The 12,843-nt window shown below is 39.1% G+C and overlaps 1 protein-coding gene across 6 annotated transcripts in view; it reads left to right on the top strand.

Annotated features, from left to right (window-relative positions):
* The window catches only part of PATJ (PATJ crumbs cell polarity complex component), a 156,530-nt gene that overhangs the window by 86,627 nt on the left and 57,060 nt on the right, over positions 1 to 12,843 (top strand). For all 6 annotated transcript variants that reach the window (XM_075097400.1, XM_075097402.1, XM_075097404.1 and 3 more), the window contains one exon: positions 6,824 to 7,020. In XM_075097400.1, the coding sequence (XP_074953501.1) occupies positions 6,824 to 7,020 (197 nt within the window). The remainder of the gene's footprint in view (positions 1 to 6,823; positions 7,021 to 12,843) is intronic.

Raw genomic sequence — 12,843 nt, 5'->3', positions numbered from 1 at the left:
TTATCAAAGAAAAGTCTTTGCTTTTTGACTGTATTTAATCAACTAGTGGCAGTATGATGCTCCAACAGGTAGCCCATTTTGTGTGTCCCCTATCTAGAGGAAACAACCAGTTTATCAGTCCCAGGGCAGCAGGCAACAAAACACATGGGCAGCTTTTGCCAGTCCTTTCCTCCAAAGCTTGTAAGACCGTGGGATCATCTGCTGGTGCAGAAGGAACTCTGAGCTCAGGGTCGTTGCTCCACTGGAGTCACTGATTGCTAGATCATAGCACCCAGAGGAAACTTGCCACTTCTGAGGAAACCCAAGTGCTTGGATGAGGGTTAATGCATCATTTGAAAGGCAAATGAGTGGAAGTGGTGTGTGTAGGAGAAGGCAGATTCCTTTATAATCAGCAATTATTAGCACCAGGATACTCTGCTTTTACTGCACTTTCACTAAATCTCCTTTAAAAAGTGTTAAAGATCTTAGGTAAACATTGGCATGAATAGACTCGTCTTGTCCTTGTCATGTAATTAAAAAAGAAAAACATACAATATACCTTCCTTGGAGAACTTAAGTGTTGTGTAATGAAACTGCAGCTTTAAGGTGAAGCTTTGGCCTAAAAGAAGGAAAAAATTGTTGGCAAGAGCTCCATTTATTCAAAATGTTGACATGAGATGGTGCAAGCATTGGAAATGCTCCCTTATGTTACAGGCTGCAGTTACCTTGTTTTTCAGCTGGAGCTAAATGTCGCTTTTCTCTCTGCTGTTCTCTTCAGGTGTGATGATTTCTTGATTGTAGGAAAAAAAAATTAATTACAACTTTCTAAATGTCACCTGCTTACAGGAAAAAACCGAAATGGTAATTGAAGTGGATTGTGGAGACTCTCATTATACCCTTCTTCCTCGATTAGCTAAAAATCACTAGCAGAAATTTTTACCTTCTGCTGTAGAAAGGGTGATGTGAGGGACAAGTGGGATTTAAGGAAAGCATTGGAGGAGAAGGGAAGTTTTCTTGTATGAGCTGAGAAGGTGCTCCAAGTGTTTGCATGGCATGAGAGGAGCAAAACAGAGTGGGAGCCTGAGCTGAAGGGAGCAATTAAGAGAGAAGCAACTTGGAGATCCCAAATGATAGCCTGAATCCTTCACACACAAAAAAGAAGAAAAGAGACAGTCTTCAAGTTGGGGTAAGAATGTTGTCTCAGGAGAGTTGAATGCATGTTTGTTTTTCACTTGAGCTTGGATGACTTATATTTATGAGTACGAAAGCCTACACTTACCTGTTCATTTAGAAAAGGCTTTGTGTGTGTGTCACCTTGTGCATGGTTCCTCCCTCGTGTACTTAAACATAATGTTACAATATTTTGGCTCTCAGTGTTTTGGCGAGGAAGGGGAGAGAGAGCCGTGGAGCTGTGGGTTTTTTTCTTCCTTGTATATGAAAGACTTGGGCTTGGGGTGGGAGCATTAACTGAAGTGTGCCAAAGAATAATAGAAACTCTGGGTTTTATTTTTTTTCTGAAAATCATCACTTTAGTTTTGGTAAATGACTTCCAAATGGTGCACATGAAGCAAAACGTTACCAAAGGGATGGTGTGGCTGGCAAGGGGAGATTGTAGGAGATGATGAGTTTCTGGGTCAGTTGGGGAACCCATAGCTGCCCCATCCCACCGCAGTGATACTCCCTGCCCACAGGTTTGAAGGTAACAGCATTTACAAAGATGTGAGCTCCAGCAGACTCTGGCCCCTCCTCTCCCCACTCAAGGGAGGGGGACTGGTCGTAACACGATCTCTGACTCTTCCATTTAGATTTGCCAGTTTTGAATATAACTGCCCGATTTTTTTCATGCATGCTGATCAATGAGAGAAGAATAAGAACGATTTTATGGAATTTAAGAAAGCATTACAGAAATTCTCTTCTCTCTATTAGTTTAAACCTTATAAAAACAGATGAGTGCATTGCTTCTGAGATAATGTTTAAAGAACTGTCTGCCTCCTTGGAGCTGAATAGAGGGCTAGTGGGAAGATTAAAACAATAAGCTTATTATATTATTAGTAGTGGGAGAATTCTAAACCCCATTTGTTCAATTATGGTCCCTTCAATATGCTTATTTAGGTTCTTGTAAATTGTAATCAGTAAATTAGATGTGTTGCCCTCACAGTTCTAGGGTTAGCTTTCAAGGGACTTTCTACATTTTTTTTAAAATGTTTATAGTGAAATCAAGAAGGGAATTAGTTGTTTGATATGCAAGGTTGGCTCTGTGTAGTGGATGCTGGCTGCATTCTGATATCTATCATTATTAAATGAAAAACAGTGATGGTGATGCTGCAGCGCTGCTGTCTGAGCAGAGTAATCTCAGAAAAGGCTAAGACTGTAATCATGTTATGTGCTATGTGATAAAAATGGTAGCTAAAACCATTAAAATGAACACAGGCTGATAAATGAGACCACTGTAAAGTCTCCAAAATCCAGCATATGTTGCTAATAGTTGTCTGAGGTAACACAAGACGGATGTAAAATCCTTAGTATCACCTTCTATATACAAGTATCATCTGTCATCTCTCTGTGGTGTGTTTTCCCTCTTTCTTTCCTCTGTATTTTGCCTTGACAGTTTTAAAATTGAGCATTTGGTATTAAAACCAATTACCTAGCTGAGTCATTCAGAGCTTTTTCTTTCCTCTTTTCACCTTTCTAGATGGACTTTTATTTGTGTTATGCAGAGACACATTTTCAAAAGAAACACCTCTTCCCTTTCGGCTCATTTAACTGGAGATTTCAGCAGGTTTGGGAAACGGGCTCCTCAGCCCTTTGCAAATGTTTTATATATCTTTGTAATTTAAAGAGCCTTTTGCCTTCCTGAGAAGTGGTGTCTGTTTTTTCCATGCAGATAAATTGTGTATTTGTTGCAATACTAGATCATGAAAACTCCAATATCCTGACCATATTGTCCCCATTTATTTCTTTTATCTCTCTGTTTAATATAATAGGAATAGCTGCTGAAGCAGGGAAACATATGCAGCAGCATAATAGTATATTGTTTGAAAGCAGTTGTCTTCCATTTCCAGGGTTTTTCTGTGAAATGTAATTGTCTGCTAATATAACTGGGAAATATTATTGCAGAAGTGATCACTAACGCATATACTTGTGCTTTTAGTTAAAGTTACAGCTGTATAGTATTTTTAAAAGAAACTGGATGCAACCTTAGTTAGTTAAATATCATTGGTGAGATATGTTTGCAGAAGTTGTGATAGGCATATTGCCATCGAATGCAGAAACAGCTCCATGTAGTGCCAAAACAAGAAATGCTGTGTCCCATGTGTAATGCAGCAACAACAGAATTACAATTGCCTTGTGTAAAGTATCTGGTAATGAAGGCAGATAATGGAATTCTTTGCAAAAGCAGATGCTAACTGGCTCCCCAATGCTAGGCAGAGAACTGAAAAGTGATACCAGCTGGAGGGGGGAAAAAACAGCTGAAAAAAGCATTAAAAAGAAGATGCCTTAGATGCACGTTTGTTTAAGCAGTAAATACTTGTTTAAAATAATCTTATGAGATTCTTATTAAGAGGCAAACTGAGAATACGATTGCAATGTTAGAGGAAGTCAGCTGGATGCCCAAAGGATATTTGTATGCAGATTGGATGAGTAACGAAACGACACCACTGGGAATAGCGCGTTATCATTTACACTGCAAGGCTGGCTGGTGAGGACAGCCCTTGGAAGTGTTTAATTGCAAGAGGTGGGGCTTGCAAGAGCCAGAACCTTCTGTTCAGGGAGGAGACAGCATGCTCTGCTTAGGGAGGCTTGATTTTAAAAGCAGGGGTATCTCTGCTTGTCCCTACGTGTGTGAACATGTACGAACATGCATGTGTCTTCTCTGGCAGCACCCGATAACAGTGCCCGCCTGCCAGGCTGGAAGTGCCGCTCAGCACGTAGCATCTTCATTGTTTCCTCTATAGTCTCCCACTATTTTACCACTCCGGTGACCTTAGCCATTTCAAATAGTTGCTTTGCAAATTCATGTGATAATTTAATGAAGGGCTTACTCCATACAGAGGTTTCCTTCTGTTTTAAGTATGGATTTTTTTCAAACAAAAACATGCAGTGGGGAAAACCCTTTAAAAAAAAATACTCTTAACAAATAAAGCAATTTGTTGACCCATGGAGTTGGTCTCTGGTTTTTGCCCAGCTAAATTTTTCTTTACCCAAAGAATTGTTTCCACAGTGGGGGATTACTGGTGCAGCTGAACTGCTGAACTGGGCATTGGCTCACCAGGTTTCCCGTCTTGGCCCAATGCACGCAAACCAGAAACTTTAGTGGGGCTCTGCCTCATCCCAGGCAATTGCCCTATCTATTAATTTTTGGAGGACTAAAACTTGCTTTTAGTTTCAGCCCAGCATGGAACAGGAATGTACGCATACTTCTGAACAGCTAATGTTTTTCCCATGTGAGAAAATACATTTTGTGCTGCTGCAGCAGGAAGAAAAGCTGCAAAGTTTACAGACTTTCTGACACTGGTAGTCTCAGAAGGCACTTGTCTGCAGATAGAGGCTGGAGTGATGTGTCCATGTGCAGTGTCACAGAGGTGCTCCTGCATCAGACTCTAGTGAATTTCAAGGAGTCTTACTGACAAGCAAGAAATTAGTTTTGAAGCAGTCTCTGAAGATGTGCAGCTTCATCTGTAGGGCATTTAAACACGTGTGTTCTCCTTGCCCCTTCACCTCTTTTTCTGTGCGTCCAACTATGAGTTGCTAAAAACGTGCTTTAGATGTGTGCTTTGCTCCCAGCAAATGAAAGCGAGATGGGTTCTCCATGTAAAACAAGCAGTGGAAGGAACTGTAGCAGAGCAGTGATCAGTCAACAGCATCCCCCAGAGCACTGATTCTTTGCTTTATCCACAAAAGTACAGTCACTAGGAAATCCCTTTTCTGTTGATGACCTGTTCTTAATATTTCTTGCAGCTGGGATATGCTGCAGCTACTTGCTGCGCTCTAATGAGTCGTTTGTCTAATTGGGGTGGGCAGAAAATGTCTTCGTGTTTTTCAGGTCTGGACTTCGCTTAATGGGAAAAGAACGTTAAACCTCAGTGGTGTGAATAAAACATGTCTGGCTGTGTACGTGTTTGTATCTGCTGAACTTCCAGAAGCACCATTTTCAAGACCTTTCCTCACTTGCTGTTTTTTGGCAGCAAGTATCCTGTATACTAAGCAGTAAAAAAAAAAAAAAAAACCACAAAAAAAAAAACAACCACACAAAACCACCCAAAATACTTTCTAAATTCAAGTAGCAAATCACACCTTTAATTAGATTTTGGCCCCATTAGTTAAGAAATATATTAAAGAACTATGCAGCTACATGGAATACATTTAATGCAGTTATATGAATTTTTGGCATATAATTGATAGTAACAAATGAATTTTCTAATTTTTATGATATTCTGATTTTCTACAGACCTCTGTAGGACTTTAAGCTTTCCAGGGTTAACATCTCACCCTTAATATATGCCCCAAGGATTTTAGGCTCAGGTTCCAGGCCACCAGGGATTTTGAGTGCAGCAGGAAAATACCAGCGTGTAAATACAATGATGGGAGAGCTGGTTCTTGTCCGTATTGCTCTGAGTGTAGGTAATGCTCTTGGGTGCATCTGGGGTTGGAGAAAGGAGACTGCTCCCCCTCTCCCAGTGGTCTCTGCTGAAGCACAAGGGGCTGCTGCAGTTGGAACAATTGCTCAGAAAAGACCCTCAGAGAGGAGAGCCACCAGGGTGGACACAAGTTTGGCTAAATCATCCTGGCATCCTACATGGGGGCTGTAGAAGGAACACCTCTACTTCATTGTCTGTCTTCTCAGCAGTTTTTATTCACTTTTAGTTGCTTCCCTCTCATCTTCCCCAGCTCTTTCCCCTCTTCCTCCCTTTCCCCCTTGTTGTCATGGGAACATTCACTACAGTGGTTAAATCATGCTATTAAAATACACTTCCCTGGTAGAATGGTAATAGCTAATATTGGTCTAACTACTGCTGCTGACTCAGGGATATAGTTGAACGTATAATATCTCTTATTTCTCCTCTTAATGCATAATGCAGCAGTTTCTTTCACCTTGGGTTATGTACAGAAGGTGACATCCAGCCATAGCAAAATACTTTGCCTTGGTTTTTTTAATGTGTGGCCCAGCTGAAGCTTTGGATGCAGGTGGTGTTATGAAGCTGGCTTTAAAATCTGCAAAGGACAATCAGACAGAAAAAAAAAGTACCCTTGCTGTGATTGACCCTCGCAAGTAATAGTTATAGATATTTGTATGTGAGTGGTGAAAAGACATTGAGATTAAACTGTCAGCATCCACAGACACGCAACTTGCTCCAAATAACTTTGTAAGTATATTGTGCTCTGTCACAGAAATGGTTGAAATGTAGATGAAGGATAAATAACTACCTTAATATTGAGGCTGCATTTAAAAATGTAATCAATCATATGCATTGTCACTGACATCTGCTTTGAGTAATCATCCGTACAAGAGCACATAATGTTAAGCAGAGCATGGTAAGCATATTCCTGAGTCACCAGAAAGAAGCAAAAGTAAAAGATTCTACCTTGAGATGTGAGTTTGCAGGATGTTTGCAATGTAAGCATTTCAGTTTCCTACAGTGTTTAATTAACCAGCCCTAATTTTATGAGTTTCCTGAAATGGACAGTTTTTGTAAGGTAAGATTGAGGTGCCTCAGGGTTTCCCTTGTTTACCCTACTTTCAAACATTTTTTGGTTTAGAACTAGCCTGTTGTACAAAAAATTAAAATAGTGCAGTTTTGATGTGAATCATATTTGCAGCTTATTTTATGTTTGATCTTTCTAGAAAAAATCAGGCAAAGATATGCGGATCTACCAGGAGAGTTGCACATTATTGAGCTTGAGAAAGACAAAAATGGGCTCGGACTGAGTCTTGCTGGCAACAAGGACCGCTCTCGTATGAGCATCTTTGTAGTTGGTATCAATCCAGATGGACCTGTGGGACGAGACGGAAGGATGCATATTGGCGATGAGCTTCTAGAGGTAAGTATTTTCTTTAACTACTAAGCAGGGTTCATATGGAGAGAGGGGGAGGCATATGTGAGGCTATCATTTGAACCTTAAATAAAGCCTGCAAATAGAATTAGGTGGCTGAGGCAAGGAGCCGCACTTATTTATGCCAGCTGAGAACTTGGCCTTTGGCAGGTAAATGTGTTTTCAGTGAAACAAAAATTATTGGCCTGTGAAAACTAATGTCTTGTCCATGAAGTCTGTGCTCTCAGCATGTTCACGAGCTATGCTTAGGGGAGAGTCTGTTGAAAGGCAGAAGAAGGATAGTAAATCTAACCTTGTAGTGCATATGTGGTTTCACAGGGAAATTCACACCTTACACTAAAAACACCGAAACCTTCTCAAAGTTACCATATGTGTTTTTATAGATGACAGGGGATATTCCCCCATCCTGAAAATAAAATTTCATGCTGTAATCTGTTTTGATCTGTTGTAACTTAAAATATTTAATTTCTGTAGTTGTGTCTGGCACAAGTTCACCCACAAGGCAAGAGAGCTCATTAGCAAGTAGAGTATTTTGTCTTCACTTTCTCCTATCTCCTATCTCCTTGCTTCACCTTGAGATTGAAAAATGTAGATCTCCTAAACTTCATCTGATTTTTGGCTGTTGCAGAATGACACTTTGCTGTGGTACCTGCAGTGGTTCCCCACATAATGATTGCTTCGGTATTTTAAAAAAATCAACCATCCCTGGGGATCTTTCCTTTAGAGAGAAGCTTTCACTAAAGAGCAGGTATATGCTGACCTACTGCTCTCCGTGGGTGGTGATTTTCTGATCTTTCAGTAACTCTCTGTGCCATCAGAGAACTACCTATTTTCTCGTATTTCTTGACTTGAACGAGCAATTTGACTGTCTGGGGATACTTTGGGAGTACTCAGAATTGTCTAAGCATTTGTCATTGTCTAACAGTTCTGTAATTATGGGTTTTCAATACACATAGTACAAAGACTTGTTTTGCTATAATAATAATACCATCTGAAGTTTATTATTTCCTTTTTAAGTGTGATAAATGGTATGAAGGTCTATGCCATACTGGAGTAGGGTAGGAAAATTACTTTCTCCTTCGAATTTATGTTCTTTCTGTCCCTGGCACCAAATCCTAATGTTAAAAAAAAAATTAAAATTGACAAATTTTGGGTCTATACCGGGACTCATGGTGCTGTTTTCCTCTGTGCGTATCATAGGCCACGTAGTTCATGGTGGAGGAAAGGTAGAGCCTTTTGTATCAATACTTTTCCACAAAGGAGGATCCACTGAAGTGTACTCATATCTTGTGAGTTATTCCTGCCACTGTTTGATCTAACGTTAAGTATTACTAGCACTACTTGAAAGATGCACCATCTGTGATTAATCATGTATATCTCAAGGCTTGGGATTTACTTCCATGAGCCATTTTATAAGTAGCATTTTCCAAAGTGGTGGTGTTGCCCTAATTCCTCCCCCTGTCCAGGGGCAGAAAAAATGGTTTTTATTCCTTCAGTGGAAGGAAGTGATGTTCACTATCTCAAAAATGCCAAACTGCAAATAAACTGAAGTTTAAAGAGACTTTAATAACTACCCCTCCTGTTTACCTTTGCAATCAAATTAAAGGTGTGTCACTTGTGGGCGGAAGTGTGATTACTTACATGAAAGGATATTGCGATCTCATTCTGGGCCCCAGTGAGTATGTATCCAGTGTCAAAACATCCTGTATGACAAAGGAATGGGTTGTGCATTAGTCCTGTACAGACATCTCATGTTCGTACCAGTGGTTGATTATTCAAAACTCTCTTTTTTTGTCTTTTAAAAGCATTGCAGTGTTATGTGAATAGCATTGAAATAGAACTAATAGGCACTTACACTGGTAGGTTTCGGGTTTTCTTTTTTCAATAAACATTGTGTTCAATAACTGGGTGATTTCAGTAACTGTTAGGAATCCTCATACCCGACAAGTATACAGGTTACCGAGGTAAGAATATCACAGAACGGTTGAGCCTGGAAGGGACCTTCAGAAGTCATGTTGTCCAGCCACCTTGCTCAAGTGGGCCACTTCAAGCCAGTTGCCCAGGACTGCGTCCAGATGGCTTTTGAATATCTCCAGTATGGTTTTGTGCCACTTCCGTGCCAATGATGCAGAGGTCAGGATGGTCAACCGGCTTTACTTGCAGTGCCTTTTACAACGAAATACATTATAAGAGCATTAATGGCAAATTCGAGCATTCAGAAGTTAGGAAATGTCAGAAACAAGATCACTTGATTTTTTTTCCAGTTAAAGACATAAAATTAAACCACTGTGAGCACGGCTGTTGGTTGCAGAAGCATTTGTGTGTCTCATGGTTTCCTTGCCTTGTTCAGAGACCTGCATGGACAATCTTTACTGATGAAGCAATTTAACTTTTCTTCCTTTGGGTAGTGCTTCGCTGCATGTAGGTATTTAATTGCTCTGCCTGCAGACTGAGCTGCTGGCCACTGCCCACTGCTCAAATATTTAGTTATTCCATACGAAAAAAGAAAAGCTATTTGACTTTGCAACCACTTCATTCATAAGCATCTGAGGCCATTTTTCCCCAGTATTCTCATCTGTTCACTAGCGAATAAACATACCACTCTCAACCCTCATAAAGTCTTTTATCACTGAATTGATGAAATATCATCTCACTTTTAGCTTCTGCAAACAACAGTAGTCTTTTGGGGGCATGATCCTGGATCTTTTCAAAGTCAATCTAGCCTATACATTGAGTGAAATGCAGGTCACATAAAAAAATTGTAACCATTATGTTCTTAATATATCTTCTGTTGTGCATTTTGAATGGGTATGTTGCTGGAGAAGACAGCTTTTTGAGGGAGAAGGTCCTTTTGTCCTACTTTCATACATGGAGGAAAGTTACTTGGGTCAGAATTTGGTCCTGGTGCAAAAGAATGTATTTTTAACATGACACAAGTTCTGCTTTTGTGTTCTCTTTCCAAGCAAAGAAACCATCTGTGGTGCTCCTGCCTTGCAGTCTTGCTGGTTTAGTGCAGGTGTCTGCGCTGCTTCGTATCTTATTAGTTCGAGCTTAGTCCTGTGGCTGTTTGTGCCCAGCATGGCCTGCAGCACATTCACATGGTGCTGTACCTGTGCTGTTAAGCCCTGCTGCTTGTGAACTCTGCATGGGTCTGTCTTGTTGGTAGGTTTTATTCACACTGAACAATCCACGCTGTTATTATTATTATTGTCATTATCTCTCCATAAGAGAGTCAACTGTGTTCTATTAATAAACCAAGCTGTTCAGAGCCCTGTTATGCTAAATTACTGATGTTGGGATTTTCTGCCATCTTCCTACCCTGCTTTTCTTGCTGAAAATGGTGCGGGAGGGGGAAGGAAACTGCTCATTTGGATGTTTTGCTCTAGGAAGCCACAGCACTTCTTGAAAGTGTGAAAGCTAGTCTTTGTAGTCAAGAATCACTGTACAAGTTTGCCTGTTGTCCATTCTGGACTGTTGTATGAGAGGCAATTTTTTTTTTCATACTCTGTTTTTGTCATAACTCAAAACCAGAGGGCTTTTGTGATAAATGTACTTTTATTGCTATTTTATTTTAAGATTCTTAGATAAATACGAATTATGCTATAATAATATAATAGATGCATCAGTATTTTGCCCAAAGTAATGAACTATCCAGCCAAATTCTCAATGCCACTTCTGTTTTATAATGTCATTTTATTCTCAGTTAATTTGTTGTGGGATTATTATGTTTTTCCTGGGTCAAGACAGTTACTTTGGATTAGGCAAGTGGCACTATCCCTCAGGAGGGACATTAAAAATCACCACATCATTCAAGATGACTCTTCATGTCAAAACCTCACTGCCTTTCTACATTCAAGTTAAACATTTGTATTTCTATTTAAACACAGTAGTCACAACTTCTGTTCTTCTCAGATTCATTTACTGAAGGCAACATTAAGGGATAGTGTCCTTTTCATAGGAGGATACAAATGCTTTTTTCATGTACTTTGTATACAAGTTACTAATTAAGGTTAGCGTTGGGTAGTGATTTTTAAAGCTGCAAATAAGGTAAAGCTGTAAGCGGAAAGCTGGTTGTGCATGAGAGCACAGGCAATCTGTGGTTTTCTGTTGTCCTCTCTCTTTTTCCACACTCTCTAGGTGGGGGAACCACAGGGGTGAGCTGCCTGCCAAGTCAAGGGCAAAGCCGAATTGCAACACAGGGCAGGAGATTTTCTCTCTTTATGGAGTTTATGGTGTGCTGATCACTTTAGATGATGCACATGTTTGAATGTGTGCTGGGCAAGAAATTTGGTGAGGAAAGAAGTCACATTCTAATTAATTATTTTTTCTTTCTAATGTTTTCCTCATGCTTTATTATTTGTGGGTTTGGTGTATTTTATGGGGCTTCAGTCTATGTAATTTGACTGAAAGAGTTTTTGAAACTTCTGCCATTGTTTCAGAGAGTCTGGTTGTATCTCAAAATGCTACAGTTCCTGTGGTTAAAAGGAAAATAATGCATTCATAGAAAGCAGTAATTATTACAGACAGCTATGCCAGTTCTTTTACTAGCTTTGGAATATCTTTTAACTTGCTTTTTGTAAAAATCAGATTATACTAATTTTATCGATTTCCATTACTGCCACATAGTAAAAACAGTGCACTTTTTTTAATATCCATATCTAATGTTTCTCTTCTGCAAATTAAAGTTTGAGAAGCAAACAATCCTTTAAATTTTTTTTCTCTTAATTTAAGAGTTCAGCTTTGAGTGAGGTCTGTACTTTCTGCTACTTCAGTGTATGAAACTGTAAACCAAAAGTTTTTTAGGTGAAGGCAACAGTACATTTGGGATATGTGATAAAATCTGCCATTAAGGAGTATAGTAAAGATTGAACTTAAATGCTGGCCTGACCTTATACCTGTATCATGTTTTTATCTTTCTCTGTTCTCGGCTGTCTTTCCAAGTTATGTAGAGAGACATTTAAAGAAGAGTTGAGGTTGATTTGGATCAGTTTGAATCTTTGGCTAAGTCAAAGTTTTGTTTTTCTTTTGTAATTGATAATGAAAAAAGTAAAGCACAGATTTATAGGTTCTGACTCCCAGAGAACTATTTGGTTAATCTGACATGTTGCTTTATTTAATTTGAAAGATTTAAAATGGTGTTGCTTATGAAATCCTAGATGTTCTCTTTTTTGTTTTGTTTAAGTAGGCCTTTGTGCTTTGCTTATCGCTGTGGTATATGTAGCTAATAGAACATTAATTTACTTTGCAAAAGAAAGTGACCTTTTTTTAAAAAAAAAAAAAAAAAAGATTAATACTGGCTGTAGTAACTATGTGGGACAGTCCAAAACCTTGTGGAGATATATTACTTTGATTATCCTTTCATTCTGGTGTAATTAAATGATTATAACTTACAGACCCAGCTCACAGCTAATTACATTTTGGACTATTTGATACATCTACTGAATAGGATTAATTTAGCCAGAGTAAAGTCTATAAATTTTAATCTAAGAAGTCTGCTGTTTAGAAAAATTGATGGTAATTTAACTAAATCCAAACAATTTGTAAAGCATACAGTATTCACTGTGAATGAATTTATTTTTGAACTTAGAGGGATTAAGGTCAACAAACTTGCTGAAAGTTTTAAGTCCAGCTTGAAGCCATAATGCAACTGAGCATTAATTGTTGCCACTGGATTTTAAAATTTATCTTTGATTTGACAAAGCATGGCCTAGGATGTTGCTTCTCACCCTATTTTTGCAACCATGGCAGCTGCAGACAGCACCTTGTTAAACCCTTACAAATGTCGGTGTGATGCTCTTTCCTCAGTGCTGA

The sequence above is a fragment of the Phalacrocorax aristotelis genome, chromosome 6 (genome assembly GCF_949628215.1).
Source record: "Phalacrocorax aristotelis chromosome 6, bGulAri2.1, whole genome shotgun sequence".
Classification (NCBI taxonomy): Eukaryota; Metazoa; Chordata; class Aves; order Suliformes; family Phalacrocoracidae; genus Phalacrocorax; species Phalacrocorax aristotelis.
This window is presented reverse-complemented; position numbering and strand designations above follow the sequence as displayed.